The 15,965-nt window shown below is 35.7% G+C and overlaps 1 protein-coding gene across 4 annotated transcripts in view; it reads right to left on the bottom strand.

Moving 5' to 3' along the window:
- LOC150104286 (wings apart-like protein homolog) overlaps positions 1-15,965 on the bottom strand; it is a 401,535-nt gene that overhangs the window by 113,933 nt on the left and 271,637 nt on the right. For all 4 annotated transcript variants that reach the window (XM_090396897.1, XM_090396894.1, XM_090396895.1 and 1 more), the window contains 2 exons: positions 15,661-15,737; positions 6,743-6,876 (listed from right to left, as the gene is read on the bottom strand). In XM_090396897.1, coding sequence (XP_090253023.1) covers positions 6,743-6,876; positions 15,661-15,737 — 211 coding nt within the window. The remainder of the gene's footprint in view (positions 1-6,742; positions 6,877-15,660; positions 15,738-15,965) is intronic.

Genomic DNA, 15,965 nt, shown 5'->3' with positions numbered 1-15,965 from the left:
ATAGTCGAGAAAGCATGGGAATATAACAAAGATCTGTATTTAAGTTTTGTCGATTTGGAAAAGGCATATGACAAGGTGATAAGAGAGAAGCTATTCAATACGCTGCAGTTATATGGTGTCAATTGGGCATTATATCAAGCAATACTTAGTCTTTATTTGAGTTGTAAGTCAGCAGTTAGAATTGAAGGAAGTACAGGAAGATGGTTTAATGTTAAATCTGGTGTGAGACAAGGATGTACATTATCCCCTCTGTTATTCATTATCTATATGGATCACATTATGAAGGAAAGTGGTATTAAACCTGATATCAAAATTGGAGATGTTAATGTCAGCTCTTTGCTTTATGCGGATGATGTTATACTTCTAAATAAATCCGCTACAAGTCTGCAAGATTCTCTGACTAAATTGAATGGCTGTTGTAATAGATATGGTATGAAGGTCAGCAATAAAAAGACAAAGACAATGAAAATAGGCAGAATCACTGAAAATGTCAAGTGTGTTGTGAATGGAGAACCTGTGGAACAAGTAAAACATTTCAGCTACTTAGGCACAATTTTTACTGAAGATGGTAAATTAAATATAGAAATAGAATCAGCAAAGCTGGTATGGTGGGAAGTCAATTGAATAAATTTATATGGAATAAGAGAGAAATTAGTCGGAACACTAAATTAGCTGTATACAAGACAGTGTTCAAACCAGTTTTAACTTATGGATCTGAGAGCTGGGTCAGAAGTAAAACACTTGACCAAAGACTTGAGACCGCAGATATGAGAGTCCTGAGAAAGATTGGAGGCGCGAACAGATGGCATCAATGGCAATATCATATTAAAAATGAGGATATTAGGAAAGAACTTGACATTGTCAGCATTCAGGAATGCATTAGCAGCGCTAATCTCAGGTGGTATGGTCACTTAAATAGAATGGGAGAGGAAAGATTAGCAAAACAAGTGTTCTCTGCCAGGTTGACAGGAAAACGACCCAGAGGAAGACCAAGATATAGGTGGATTGATACGGTACTAAGTGCCTTAGACAATAGAAATATAAGATCTGATAATGTTGGAGTCTTGACAAGTAACAGACTGATTTGGAGGAAAATTGTAGATAGGAAGTTAGTAATGATGTAATTTTTTCATGTAGTACTGTCATATCCTGTACACCCCTTGACGGTACATAGCAGGAATTTGATGATGCTGTCCAGGCCTTCTGAATTATGCAGTGCAGCAACTGCAAGACTTTTATACCTCCATACTTGATAATTTCTGGTTGAATATCATCTACTCCTGCTGTCTTTCTGGATTTCAGACTTTTTATGGCTTTTTCTACTTCACGTATGGATATGTATTCTTGCTTGTATGCCTGTTGAGAGTTTTTTTACTGTGCTGTCACTACTTGTTTCATTTAGTAATTTTTCGAAATAATTACTCCATACATAAAGAATATCTTGCCACCTTCTTGATATTTATTTTCTATGTTCATGCCAAAGTCTTCCCATGCCTTTTGTTTAGCTAGTTTTACACTGTGTTTAGCTTTCTTACATTTGTCTCTGTATTGTCTAAGAACACAAGCTGACTTATTCACCAGGAACTTTCGATATTACTATTACTACGGGCAACTCCAGGGAGTCATTAGACTCATCGAGGGAGGCCCCAAATCATATTCATCACAACTATTTGACATTCATACAGTATCTATCATACCTCGCCTTAAACTCATTCACTGTCACAGCATCCACCACAGACTCAGGGAGCGCATTCCACTCATTCACTACTCTAAAAGTAAAGAACCCAGCTCTAACACCTTTACTAACCACACTTTTGCCCAGTTTCCATGGATGTCCCCTAGTCCTCCCACAACCAGCCCTGTTCTCAAAAATATCTTCTGAATTAATTTTATAGAAACCCTTCAGTAATTTGAATGTCTCAATCATATCTCCCCTCCTCTGCCTATCAACCAATTTTTGCAACCCACAAATCCTCAACCTGTTCTCATACGGTTCATTCCACAGACCTGCTATCATCTTGGTCACTCGCCTCTGGATCCTCTCCACCTCCTCCCCATCAAGAAGAAACCTAGGTGACCAAATCTGAGCACAGTAGTCTAGATGGGGTCTTATCAAGGCTCGATACAGAGGAACAATAACCTGCTTGTCTCTGCTTGTCAACGTATTCTTCAGCAACCAAGTGATTTGATGAGCTGATTTGGCCACTTTTGCAATGTGTCCCCTAAATTTCAATTCCTTATCTACCAACACTCCTAAATCTCTTGCCTCATCAATTTCCTGGAGCATGGTTGCACCAATGCAGTAAACTGCCGCCAATCTTTTCACCCCAAAATGCATAACCTTACATTTTGCCACATTAAACTGACATCCATTCTCCTTAGCCCAGACCTCCAATCTATCCAAATCATCCTGCAAAATTTTGACGTCATCTGCATTCACTATTGCCCTACCCAACTTCGCATCATCCGCAAACAAATGAACTGTTCCTCTCAGATCCTTTCCTATATCATTTATGAACAAATTAAACAGCAGTGGTCCAAGAACAGATCCTTGTGGCACACCACTAGTCACAGGCCGTCTTGTGGACTCTACTCCTGAGTAAACCACTCTCTGATATCTCTCCGTCAACCACCCTCCTATCCATCTCACCAACCCTATGTCCATCCCCATATGCCCCAATTTACTGATTAGAATTCCATGTGGTATCCTGTCAAAGGCCTTGGCAAGGTCCAGTAGAATCACTGTAAACCCATTACCCTTATCCAGTTCAGCCGTCACTGTGTTATAATACGTGAGCAAGTTACTGAGGCATGACCTACCCTTCACAAAACTATGCTGTCCCCGATACAGTATCCCATTTTCTTCTATCCAATCTTGTATTTTCCTCTTGACTATTTTCTCTAAGACCTTGATAATGATTCCTGTTATGCTGATTGGCCGGTAATTTTCAACAGCAGCCTTGGAACCACCTTTGTGCAGTGGAACTATTTTACCCTCTTTCCACCCCCTTGGGACTGACCCAGTCCTGAGGCTCAAATTAAACAAAATGGTCAAGGGCACTGACAATTCTTTGGCCGCTTCACGTACGACACGAGCTGGTATACCATCCAATCCCACAGATGTATTGACATTGAGGTTCTGTAATAGACTAGTTACCTCTACTTCATTCATCACAATTCCAGTATAAGCTGTTGGTTCTTCCATTCCTGCAAAGTCTCCACCTGGATGATATACTCTTGCAAAGTGCTCGCTCAGTAATTCCACAATATCGACTGATTCAGTTACCTCCCTACCCTCAGCATTTTTTAAGATCATTCTACCATGAACATTTTTCCTTTTACTTGCAACATATTGAAAAAACTGTTTGGGATTCTCTTTAGCCTGCGTGGCCAATTTCCTTTCGTAATCTGCTTTTGCTTTTCTTACCACCCTTGTTACCATCCTGGCCTGAGCTTTATACTGTTCCTGCGCCTGATGGTCACCCTTCTCCTTAAAATTCCTCCACAATTGTTTCTTTTTTTGCAGCTCAAGCTTAATAGTGTTATTCATCCATTTAACCCCTAATTGATTTATTATTCGGACTCTTGGTATACAGTCAACCATTGCCTCCTGCAAACAGTTCTTAACCACCTCCCATGCACTATCAACATCCAGCCCTTACAGTTTTACATGCCATGGCATTGAGCCAAGCACACACCTAAGCTTGTCATACTTACCAGCCTGGTAATTCCACATGTACCCTGTCTTAATTGTAAATTCGACTCCTTTAGCCACCTCCCAAGTCATGACTTTATGGTCACTCTCACCAATTGGTGGCAACATGGTCATGTTCATTACAGCCACATTCTTGGTTGCAATTACTAGGTCCAGCACTCTCTGCCCTCTGGTATTTTCCAATACATGTTGCTGTAGATAGTTGTCCCTTAATAACCGCATAAAATCCAATTCCTTCCTCCCATGTGTATTCTCCTCTTTCCAGTCAATGTTACCATAATTGAAATCACCCATAATAATTACACTCCTTCCACTCATTTCTTCTATTTGCTTATGCATACTATCCCCACCATCCACTCCATCACCCGGTCTATAGCAGCACCCAATTGTATATTTTGTTCTGCTGGATTGTATCTCACACCATACAGCCTCAAATGCGCTTTTTTCCCCATCATGCAGTTCAACTTCTATACTCCTTGGCTGAAGATCATCAGCTATCATCAATAACACTCCTCCCCCCTTTTTATTCACCCTGTCACTCCTGAACACGCTATACCCGTCGCATTCAATCCCACTAGCTTTATCATCTTCTGTCAGCCATGTTTCACTAATACCGACAACCTCTGGCCTGGAAGTGCCAACCATGGCCAAAAACTCTTCCTTCTTGTTCCTAATACTCCTGGCATTAGTGTACATGAATCACAGAAGCCCATTTGTCCCATCCTTACTTTGATGCCTTATACTAACTATCCCATTCTGATTTGTTGTCTGTTGTACTCGCTCGGGCATAATATACTCATTCATACACTTAACTTCCCCCCCTAAAGTCAGCATATCTACTCCCCTCCCCTCTTAATAAATCTAGTTTCCCTGATTCTGTACATCCACTTCCACATCATTCATCAACACTCTTTCAAGTCTCCGTACACCAACTCCATTCAAATGCAATCCATCCATCTTATATAAGTCCTTTCGCCCATCGAACTCATTCCACACATCCACAAATTCCATACCACTCTCCATGCATAACCCACGCATAAAGTCATTGGCAATTATGGCCCTCCTTCTAAACACTTCACTGTCATACCGCGGTAAGATACTCACCATCCTAACTCTCTCACTCTTCTCTTTTGCTACCTCAAACAACTCCCTCACATCCTCTATCATTTCCATTTTGTCCTGTTTCAAATCATTCGTTCCTGCCACGATGCTTTCTTCTTTTCTTTCACTGCCTCTTTAACTTCCTGTGTCCATCATGGAGTTCTGATTTTTCTATCCTTACAGACAACCTCACCATATGCCTCTCTGGCTGAATCAATCTGTCTTCTTCAGGGCTTGCCACTGAATCTCCAAGGTTTGGTTGCTGTTCTCAAACTCTTTCATTTTTTCTTCAATCATGTTTGTGTATTTTAATCTACAGTTCACATCTGAGAGCTGCTCAACGTTTACTTGCTTTAAAACTTTCTTACATGTTCTTTTCAATATGAAATTCACTTTTATCCTGCTCAAAATAAAATGATGATCACTTCTAATTTCAAATCTTTTGTACACTATAGTGTCCTGTACCAGTGAGAAAACATCGCTATCAACAATAACATAGTGAATGAGACTTTTCTTATTCCTTGCCTCTTCTCTCCACATGAATTTATGCACACTTTTATGTTTGAACATTGTGTTAGTAATAACCAGACCATGTCAAATCCAACAGGTATTTGCCATTATTATTGGGTTTGCTCTTTTCTCCAAATTTTCCCAAAAAATTTTTGTATGTCTGACAATCATTTCCTACTCTGCTATTTAGATCCCCAACAAGGACCAACTTTTCCTTTTTCATTGTGTCAGTTGCTTTATTTAAAGCCTCAAAAAATTCCTCCACTTCTACCTTAGTAGAACCTTCTGTGGGATCATAGGCACAAATCAGTTTCATTCTCCAGTTCTCCATTCTGATATCTGCCCACATCACTCTACTTGCGACTGCCTTCCATTCAAGAAGATTAGCCTCGTATTTTGTGTTGAATACTATGGCCACTCCTTCTTTTCCTTGATTGCCATTAATTGAATATAACATTTTGTATTTGTTACTTAGAATGATCTCACTTATTTTTATCTTCTTTGTTTTAGTCACACCTATTATGCTAATTATATCCAATTCTTCTGCTAGTTCCATTTCTTCTGTTTCCATTGATGCTTCTTACATGATAATACCAATCTTGAACTCTACTGATGTCGAGAGTTGGGGTGCATTTCATTATTTGTTCCAGTAGCTGACGTTTTTGCTATTCGCCCTGCTTCCCTGGTGAAAACAGCGGGGGCCTTGCAGACTCGTGCTAGATTTATTTAAAGGTATAACATTATCTGCATAAAGTAAAGAGCTAAGATTAACATCTGCAATTTTGATATCTGGTTTAATACCGCTTTACTTCATAATGTGATCCATATACATAATGAATAACAGAGGGGATAACTTACATCCTTGTCTGACACCCAGATTTAACATCAAACCATCTTCCTGTACTTCTTTCAATTCTAACTGCTGACTTACTACCCATATAAAGACTAAGTATTGCTTGATATGATGCCCCCATTGAAACAATATAACCTCTCCAGCTAGAATGAAAATCGGTCATGTTGTATAATCATTTTATTTGTGGTTTACCAATAAGAATACAATTTAGTTGCTAAATCTCAAATTGCCAGCCCATCCTCTTTTGTTTAGTATCCAGATAGATACCTAACAGGGTGCACCACAAGAAAGTGAGGATTGGACATTAGGTCAAAAGCTCTGGTCAGCTCTCCGCATGACTTTAAAGGCTATGCAGAGGTCTCATTTCAGTTATACAGCTTTGACCTTTGACCTAGAAACTCCATTTATGCAAAAAAAAAAAAAAAAAAAAAAAAAAAAAAAAAAAAAATTGGAAGCATGTCTTGATTTGATTTTGTGTTAGACATTTCCAATAATTTATTCTAGTTTATACATTTATGAACTAATAATATAACTAAATTTTACTTTATGCCATGTCAACTTACCATTGTTGTAAATTATTATAAAAGCAATTCTGACAGAAATTAATAGGCAGGATAATTTTAAGCCAGAACTTTTAGTTTGTTCAGAATGCAAAGGAACCTGTTTTATTGCATCCATTGTGAAAAATTTCATCAATCTGCAAATAACAAATATTTAATAAATATGTAAATTCTAATTATCTGCAGAATATATTTATGTATTAATAAATTAATAATAAAATAGTAATATTTGGGAACAAATTTATGATTGGAGATTCACTTAAAGATTTCGTGGCCTGATGCAAAAAAATTTGAAGAATCACACACACACACTTCCACAGTTTACTTAGAGCTTTTAATTTTTTAAGACAACTAAGATTTTCTTAAAATTTTTCTAACACCTGTTAGAGAATTTTCTGGAAAGACCAAGTGAAGAAAAGGGCTTTGTTCATAACAGCAGAAGAATTAAGTCTCTCTCTTTCTAATATGAAGAATCAACAGGGCAGGATGAGAATTTTTGAGAAATTTTGTACATTTTCTGGCATATAGTTCTGTACATTGTAGTATTCAATAAACTGAACTCCCAAGTTATTAGACAATTTTCTTCGTAGCATGAAATTCTACAGAATTCAATGCCTACTACTTCTTTTGATCACTTACTTAAACTCAATGGTTGCACTCGCTGAGGATGTTTACACGTGACTATCAAATGTATCAATACTGACATTTTTAAGACATACAAGTAAATGCTTACACCATTGTACATCTAGCATTGTTTTCATCATGGATATTCATAAGTAGTTACATCTTTATTTCTTGTTTTTGCTTTGGTTTTATGATAGTCCCAACCACAAAAGATTGTAAACTTGTTATAGTTTAGTACCATGATCAGGATAAGGGTTAAAGGATTAATAATAATGGAATCCTACTTTAGAGACATGAGACTTTTTAGATTAATGCAATCATTTAAAATCTGCAATCAGTGAAGCCAAACCCAGAAGAAATAGCAAAAATGAAGTAATGCAGAAGTCGTATATTTCCCATACCAAAAGGTCTTAGTATCCCATAATGCAAACCACCACACCTTTCATACATGTATAGTGCTTTGCATTATGAGAAGGGCCACTATCTAGACTGGTTTTGATCCTCATTGAAGTATACTAAAGTGCAGAGATGCCTCTCCAAAAATTGAGTGTTTGTTTCAGTAAGGAAATAACATGAATAGACATATTAATATTAAAATTATAATAATGGAATTAGCTCATGCAAAATATTATTTATTAGTAGAATTTCACATGAGTATCACAGGCAGCATCTTCAGTACATGTAAAAAGCTAATTAAAAAATAACTGACAATTCCAAAAGGCACCACCTAATTAACTAATGCAAGATAACTAGAAAAGGTCATTAAATTTCCTAACTTATTAAAAAAAAAAAAAAGATAAATAAATAATAAAAAAAAAAAAAAAAAAATATATATATATATATATATATATATACACACAATTAAAAAAGTTAGGAGAGATTAGCTGATCTAAAAAGTACTATCTCCCACAAAGGAGATAGACGTAGACCATCAGATCTGTTTAAGTTACGAGAGTGAAGTAAACTTTCACATGTTTCTTTATAAAGCCATTCCATGAGGAACCACCTTTTGTGAAGGACTCTTGTCTTGTTCCAATGAACTCTATGTCCAGTGTTGATGGTATGCTCTGCAAGTCCAGATTGTTCAGGTTCAAGGTATTGAATATAAGACAGACCGGTGTTCTTCTCGACGAATAAAAGCAGTTCTTCCTATTTGTCCGAAATAAGATAACCCACAAGAGCAAGGAATCTGGCAGACACCTGGATAACTGAGATGGAGAAGATTGTCCTTTGGAGAATTGAGAAAGGTGGAGATTTTTCTGATTGGTTGAAAGGCAACAAAAATATTTAGTTGTTTTAAAACGTTTGCTATGTGTTCACTAGTACAAGGCATCACTCTACTTCTCAACTTCTCATTCTAGATGTTTTCCTGCCATCAAACATCTGTTTTACCATTCTTTTCTTTCACATGCAGTTTAAATGACCATATCTCCTCACACATTCTTAAATATCACAATACATCTTAGCATTGTAACATCTTCATTTTTAATATGATTATGAAACTGATAGCATCTTTCTACTCCTCTAATTTTTCTCGCAAGTACCAAATTTTTTTTCTCTAGTCTGATTAAATACTATAATATTCATAACTCAACTGGCAAATCTATAAGTTAAAATCATGTTAAACACTGTCTTGTGTATTGCAAACTTTTAGCTTATTACACAAATATATTCATCTGCCTCCAAACCATATCAATTTCTCTTATTCTGTTATCTATTTCCATTTAGTTCGTCATTTTCATGAAAAATTATGCCTAAATAGCTGATTTCTTTAGTTTAATCTTTTTACTGTTGACTTTTGTATACCAAATTTATGGCAGCACTGATTACAATTTAGTTGAAGAGTATTAAAAACCTCTATTGCCATTTATCAACCAGTATAATATAATTTACATAAAGAAAAAACTGTAAGAGTTAAATATATCCAGTTCTGACATTAGGTTTACTGCCCCAGTTCATCTCCTGTATTTTATGTTGGCTGAACCCACAAAAGGCTTATTTGTAAACCTAATAGTACATTTATATCGTGGACAGGCTAAGTTTTTTTTTTTTTTTTCATTTTTATTGATTTTATATATATATTTTATTTACTTGTTTTTTTATAAAGTCTGAAAACCCAGCTCTAGAGACCAAACATGGACACCTGATACCAACTCTTTTCATCCCACAATGATTGTTGCCCGACTATAAAATCTCATCATTATCATCAAATTCCTCATTATGATAGTACTACAAGAAAAAGTTACACAATTACTAACTTATGATCAACAATTTTCCTCCAAATTAATCTGTTATCCAACATGACTGCAAAGTTGTCGGATCTCATATTTGTCTTTTAAGGCACTATTTACTGTATCAATCCATCTACATCTTGGTCTTCCTCGGAGTCAAAGAACACTTGTTTTGCTATACCTTTCCTCTCCTATTCTGTTTAAGTGACCATACTATCTGAAATTAGCTCTTCTAACACATTCCTGAATGCTAACAATGGCAAGTTCTTTCCTAATATTCTTTCCTTTAATGTGATACTGCCACTGATGTCATCAGTTCACTCCAATAATCTATCTCAGAATTATAACTTTACTCAGCTGGCTTCCTACCATACCAGTTTTACTAATTCTGTAGTCTATTTCCATACTCATTTTACAATCTTCACTAAAAATTGTGCTTAAATAGCTGAAATGTTTTACAGGTTTCCATTCAGGATACAGTTGATGATTTCAATTTCTGCTTATTTTCATTATCTTTGTCTTTTTATTGCTGATTTTCATACCAAATTTATTACAACAGTTGTTCAATTAAGTCAGAGTAAATCTCACACTTCTACTGAATTTATTCATCTGCATAAAGTAAAGATTAACATTGTCAATTTTGATATCAAAATACCACTTTCCTTCATAATGTGATCCATGTAGATAATGAATAACAGTGAAGATAACGTGCAACCTTGTTACACACCTGATTTAACATGAAGCCATGTTCCTGTACCTCCTTCAATTTTAACTGCTACCTTACAGCTTAAATAGAGACTATGTATTGCTCGATAATGTCCCATTTACACCATAAACTGTAGCTTTTGAAGAGCTTTCTCTTGGCACCTTGTCATAAGCCTTTTCCAGATCAACAAAACATAAATACAAAATCTTGTTATATTCTCAAGTTTTCTCAACTATTTGTCTTAAAGTAAAAATTTGATTTGACAACCTCTATTTGACTTGAATCCAGCTTATTCTTCACCAAGCTTCTCTTCCACAATTATTCTTTGCTGTCTTCAAGTATACTTGCATAAATCTTACCAGGAACACTCAGTAGGGAAATACCTCTGTAATTCTCACATTGTTTTATTTCCCTTTTTACAGTGAGTACTATGAGAACTCTGCTCCAATTATAGGAATTTGACCCTCTGACCAGGCCTTCTGAATTATGTAGTGCAACCACTGTAAAACTTTTATGCCTCCATATTACCATTTCCCATCAAATATTATTTATTCCAACTGCCTTCCCACATTTTAGGTTTTTGATGGCTTTCTCCACTTCAAGTATTGATATGTGTTCGTGTTTGCATTCCCGTTGAGCATTTTCTACCACTGCTGACACTGCATATTTCATTTAGCAATCTTTCACAGTAATTACTCCACACATTTAGAATATCTTTATCTTCAGTTTTCATGTTGTCTTTATTATCTGATTCCTTTTACAATACTCTGTCCTCAGTTTCTAAATTTTGTCGGAAGCCTACAGAATATTTTTCCACCTTCCTGATGTTTGTTTTCTATTTTCTTATTAAAATCTTCCCATGACTTTTGTTTAGCTAGTTATACACAGTGCTTTACTTTCTTACATTTTTCTCTGTATTCTCTAAGAGCACAAGCTGACATACTTGCCAGGATCTTTCAATATGCTTTCTTCTTTTCCTTCGCTGCTGCTTTAAGTCCCTGAGTCCACCATGGTGTTTTGATTTTTCTATACTTACAGACAACCTCACCACATGCCTCTCTGGCTGAATCAATCAATGCTTTCTTCAAGGTTTGCCACGTAATCTCCAAGGTTTTGCTCGTGTTCAACCTCTTTCATTTTTTCATAAATAATGTTGGTGTATTTGAATCTGCAGTTCACTTCTGAAAACTACTCAACTTCAATCTATTTTAAAAAAAACTTTCTTACACACTCTCCTTTTCAATATGAATTACAAGGATTTGAAATAGGATGTGATCACTATCTATTCTCCTCAAAACTAAATATTGATCACTTCCTATTTCATGTATACTCATGTCCTGAACCAGTAGGAAAACATTCAACTACAATATAGTCAATGAGACTTTTCTTATTTCTTGCATCTTCTCTCCAAGTGAATTTGTGCATATTTTTATGTTGGAAGATGGTGTTAGTAATAACTAATCCATATTCTGAACAGAAATCCAGCACACATTTACCACTATTATTAGCTTAACAGAATACATCCACTTTTCTCCAAATTTTCCCCAAACATTTTTATATGTTTGGCAATCATTTTCTACTCTGTTTTTCAGATCTCCAAAAAGGACAACTTTTCCTTTTTCATTTTGCCAGTTGCTTTCTCTAATGCGTCACAAAATTCTCCTATTTCTTCCTTGATAGAACCATCTGTGGTACCATAAGCCTTATTTGTCCAGTTCCATATTCTGATAATTGTCCACATCACTGTACTTGATATTTGCCTGCCATTCAAGAAGATTATCTTCACAATTATTGTTAGATACTACAGCTACTCTCTCTTTTCCCTAATGTTATTACCTGAATATAACATCTTGTATTTGTTACTTAAAATGATCTCACCTGTTTTTGTCTTCTTTGTTTCAGTCACACCTATTGACATGTCAATCTGATACCCATCCAATTCTTCTGCTAGTTCCATTTCTTTTTCCATTAATGCTTCTTACATTGATAATACCAATCTTGAACTTTGCTGATGTTGAGCTGGGATGTGTTCTGGTATTTGTTTCAGCAGCAAACTTTGCACTGTTAGCCACCGTTCCCTGATGAAAACAACAGGTAGCCTTGTTGAACCAGGTAATGCTCCAGCCAGTGTGAAATTCTGTCATGTTGTACCATCATTTTACATTGTGATTTAAGCCAATAAGAATGAAATTTGGTCGGCTAAATTTCAAATTGCCAGCCTATCTTAATTCATTCAGTATCCAGGTGGATACCTAACAGTGTCCATCACGAGAAGGTGAGAAGTGGATATCAGGACAGACTCTCAAGTCTGTCCTGATATCCACTTCATAACTCTGAAGTCCTTAAAAGACTACATGGAGTTTTCCTCTCAGTTATACAGCTTTGATCCATAAGTAACCCACTATTATGACTGTGACATGTAGTTATTATCTATCTTGTGTCATTATTATACAATATTACTATCATGTATTTTATTTTTCAAAGCATCGTACGTCTTTTATTTCCATTAAGTTTGAGGTTGTTCAAATAGCTGACTTTTCACAGTTTATCCTAGTTCCTTAACAGAAAAAAAAACAGAACTATTTTTTCATAACCAGGCAATGAACTAGCCAGCATATTATTTTACCACAATTTTTTTGGGGGGCTTAAGCTATATACAATTTGGTTGGCAAAACTGACAACTCATCCTCATTTGTTCAGTATCAGTTAGGTATCCAATTATGAGATACACGAGAAATCAGTTCTTCAGATTTCTTGCAGGCCATGTGGGTCTCTTCCCAGATAATACTTTGACCCTTGTTGTTAAAGTGACATCATTTCTGATATGCATACTATATCTTCAAGAGATTTACACGTTGTCGGGTGTGCAATAATGCCAAATCTCACTTTCTGATCTTTTAAGGCACTACTAAGTGCATCAATCCATATAGATTCTGTTTGGGCAATCATATTACCTTAATTAGCTCTAATCACAAATGACTGAATGCTGAAAATGCCATGTTCTTTCCTAATATCTTCATTTTTAACACAATTTTCATCACTGATGATAAAATTTTTTTGAGGTCCACAATTAAAATCATTTGAATGTACCCTCTATATCTACTGATGTTTGGCTAATCTTTCATTTAATCCTCTCACACATATTTTCTCACTAATTAGTGCTCAGGGGTCATTTGAAAGAAGCAGAAACAGACTACACACACCACACAGTCAGGAGGATAGACCAAGTGAAAGTTAAATGTGTTTTGAGGATCAGGAGATGGCAGAGGGAATTCAGAGACAAGTAACCAAGCTGGTGAAAGGTCTGTGGAATGCTCCTCATGAAGACAGGTTGAAGGTGTGAGGATTGCAAAGTTTAGAGAGGCAGAAAAGAAGGGACATGATAAAAACTTATTAAAAGGATTTTGAAAGATTAACACAAAGGAAATTTTTCAATATGTGCATGGTTAGTATGAGTGTGTATAATTTTTTGCATGGAGGGTAGCGAATGAGTAGAATAGATTGCCACAATTAGTTGTGCCATGACAATGGATGCATTTAAATAGAGGTATCATAGGTTTTGTACAAAAGTCAGTGCGAGTCTCCCATGATTAGTCTGTCTCTGGACTCAGAGATTTCCAGTATAATAATTCCATATAAATTTATTTAAATAAGTCTGCCATACCAATTTTTCTTATTCAGTTATCGACTTCCACATTTGGTTTGCTGCTTTGACTTAACCTTGTGCGTAAATAGGTGAAATGAGGTACTTGTTCTATAGATTCTCCATTGAGAATGCAGATGATATTTCCTATGCCTATTTTCATAGTTTGCATCTACAGCAATGTGTATTTTGCTACAAGACTGGACAGAGAAGTTCTGATAATCACCATGAAAGAACTGAGGAAGAGCCATGTAACTTACACATTATTCTACATATTCCTCACCAAGTGTTACACACTTGTTACAATGTTGAAAGTTTATTTTTCACTTGGTTAGACTATAATAAATTTAATTTAATCCTTTATCCAAGTGTGAGCAAACAAAGTTTGCACCTGAAAGCATCTTCAGGACTCGGGTAAGGTGGTACAACACCGGGAAACTCGTTCCAATGGTGGAGCAAGCTAGCATCACTGCTATCTCAGTATCTCCCATAATGCAAAACACATCTCCTTGCAGATATGTATAATGTTATGCATTAAGGGAAGGGCCACAACCTGGTATCTTGGTCCTGGCTCCCACTGAAAAGACCTCAATAAAGGTCGAAACTAGTCTGGGTAGTGGCTCTTCCCTTAATGCATAACATTATACATATCTGCTAGGAGATGTGTTTTGCATTATGGGAGATACTGAGATAGGAGTGATGTTAGCTTGCTCCACCTTTGCAACGAGTTGCCCGGTGTTGTATCACCTTACCCCAGTCCTGAAGATACTTTCAGGCGCAAACTTTGTTTGCTCACACTTGGATAAAGAATTAAACTAAATTTATTATAGTCTAACCAAGTCAAAAATAAACTTTCAAACATCTTTCTCTAAATCCAGAATAATTTAATAAAAAGGTGGCACACCATTTGGCAACTCCTATAGGTAGAGATGACCTTGCTAATGCTTCTGCCTGGTATCTCCACTTGGGCCTGGCTCCCACTGAAGAGACCTCAATAAAGGTTGAAACTAGTCTGGATAGTGGCCCTTCCCTTAATGCATAACATTATACATATCTGCAAGGAGATGTGTTTTGCATTATGGGAGATACTGAGATAAGAGTGATGTTAGCTTGCTCCACCTTTGCAACGGGTTGCACCACCTTATCCCAGTCCTGAAGATACTTTCAGGTGCAAACTTTGTTTGCTCACACTTGGATAAAGGATTAAACTAAATTTATTACTTGTTACAATGCTGCTGCATCATTTGCAATCCTCTGAGAAAAGAAGTTTCATCAGAACTTCTCCCCCCCCTCCCCCCTTCATATATACAGAAAATTTTTCAAAAGAAAGCATGTTTTTTTTTAATTAAAATAATCTTTTATAGTTTATGAAAAGAAATTTCACTATAAAAGATAATGCTTCCAATTGCATTTCAAAAGTGAATCAATTCCAAACATTAATGGGCATAATCAGAAAATATAATACTGTTTGGTCTTATTCTTGATGAAAACTTCTAACCACTTATTTTCCAACAAATTTAAGTAACATTAAAATTAAAAAAATATTGTCAGTAGGTTATCACCAAAAATCATGATACAATGATCAAATGAGATATTCATACATGGTCAAGAAATTACAGATATTTCATCTAAATAAATTATTCACATGAATCATGTTTGAGACAGTAACCCAAATATCATGTCAATGTTATGAAAAATGATATTATAAAAAATTTACCTAACAGTTGACTGCAGAAACAAATTATTTTTGTAGTCCAACACATACATTTGATTTTCAGAGCTGTGATCCACTACCTATAATGACAAATAAATTAGATCAGCATGAATAAATAATGACTACACTGTTTTCTTTATAACTGCTGCTATCCTAAGCCTATTCACTAATAAGCTTAGAATTAAAATATATTAACTCCATCAAAATTATGGAATATCCCATTTCTCTAACTCTCTATGATATGCAATTAGCTTCCAGTATAAAAAATGACAATAAAATAATTAAAAAAAATTAGAGCAACAATGTTG

The sequence above is a fragment of the Typopeltis vanoorti genome, chromosome 8, assembly GCF_054136105.1.
Source record: "Typopeltis vanoorti isolate ZY-2024b chromosome 8, IOZ_Tvanoo_1.0, whole genome shotgun sequence".
NCBI lineage: Eukaryota > Metazoa > Arthropoda > Arachnida > Uropygi > Thelyphonidae > Typopeltis > Typopeltis vanoorti.
This window is presented reverse-complemented; position numbering and strand designations above follow the sequence as displayed.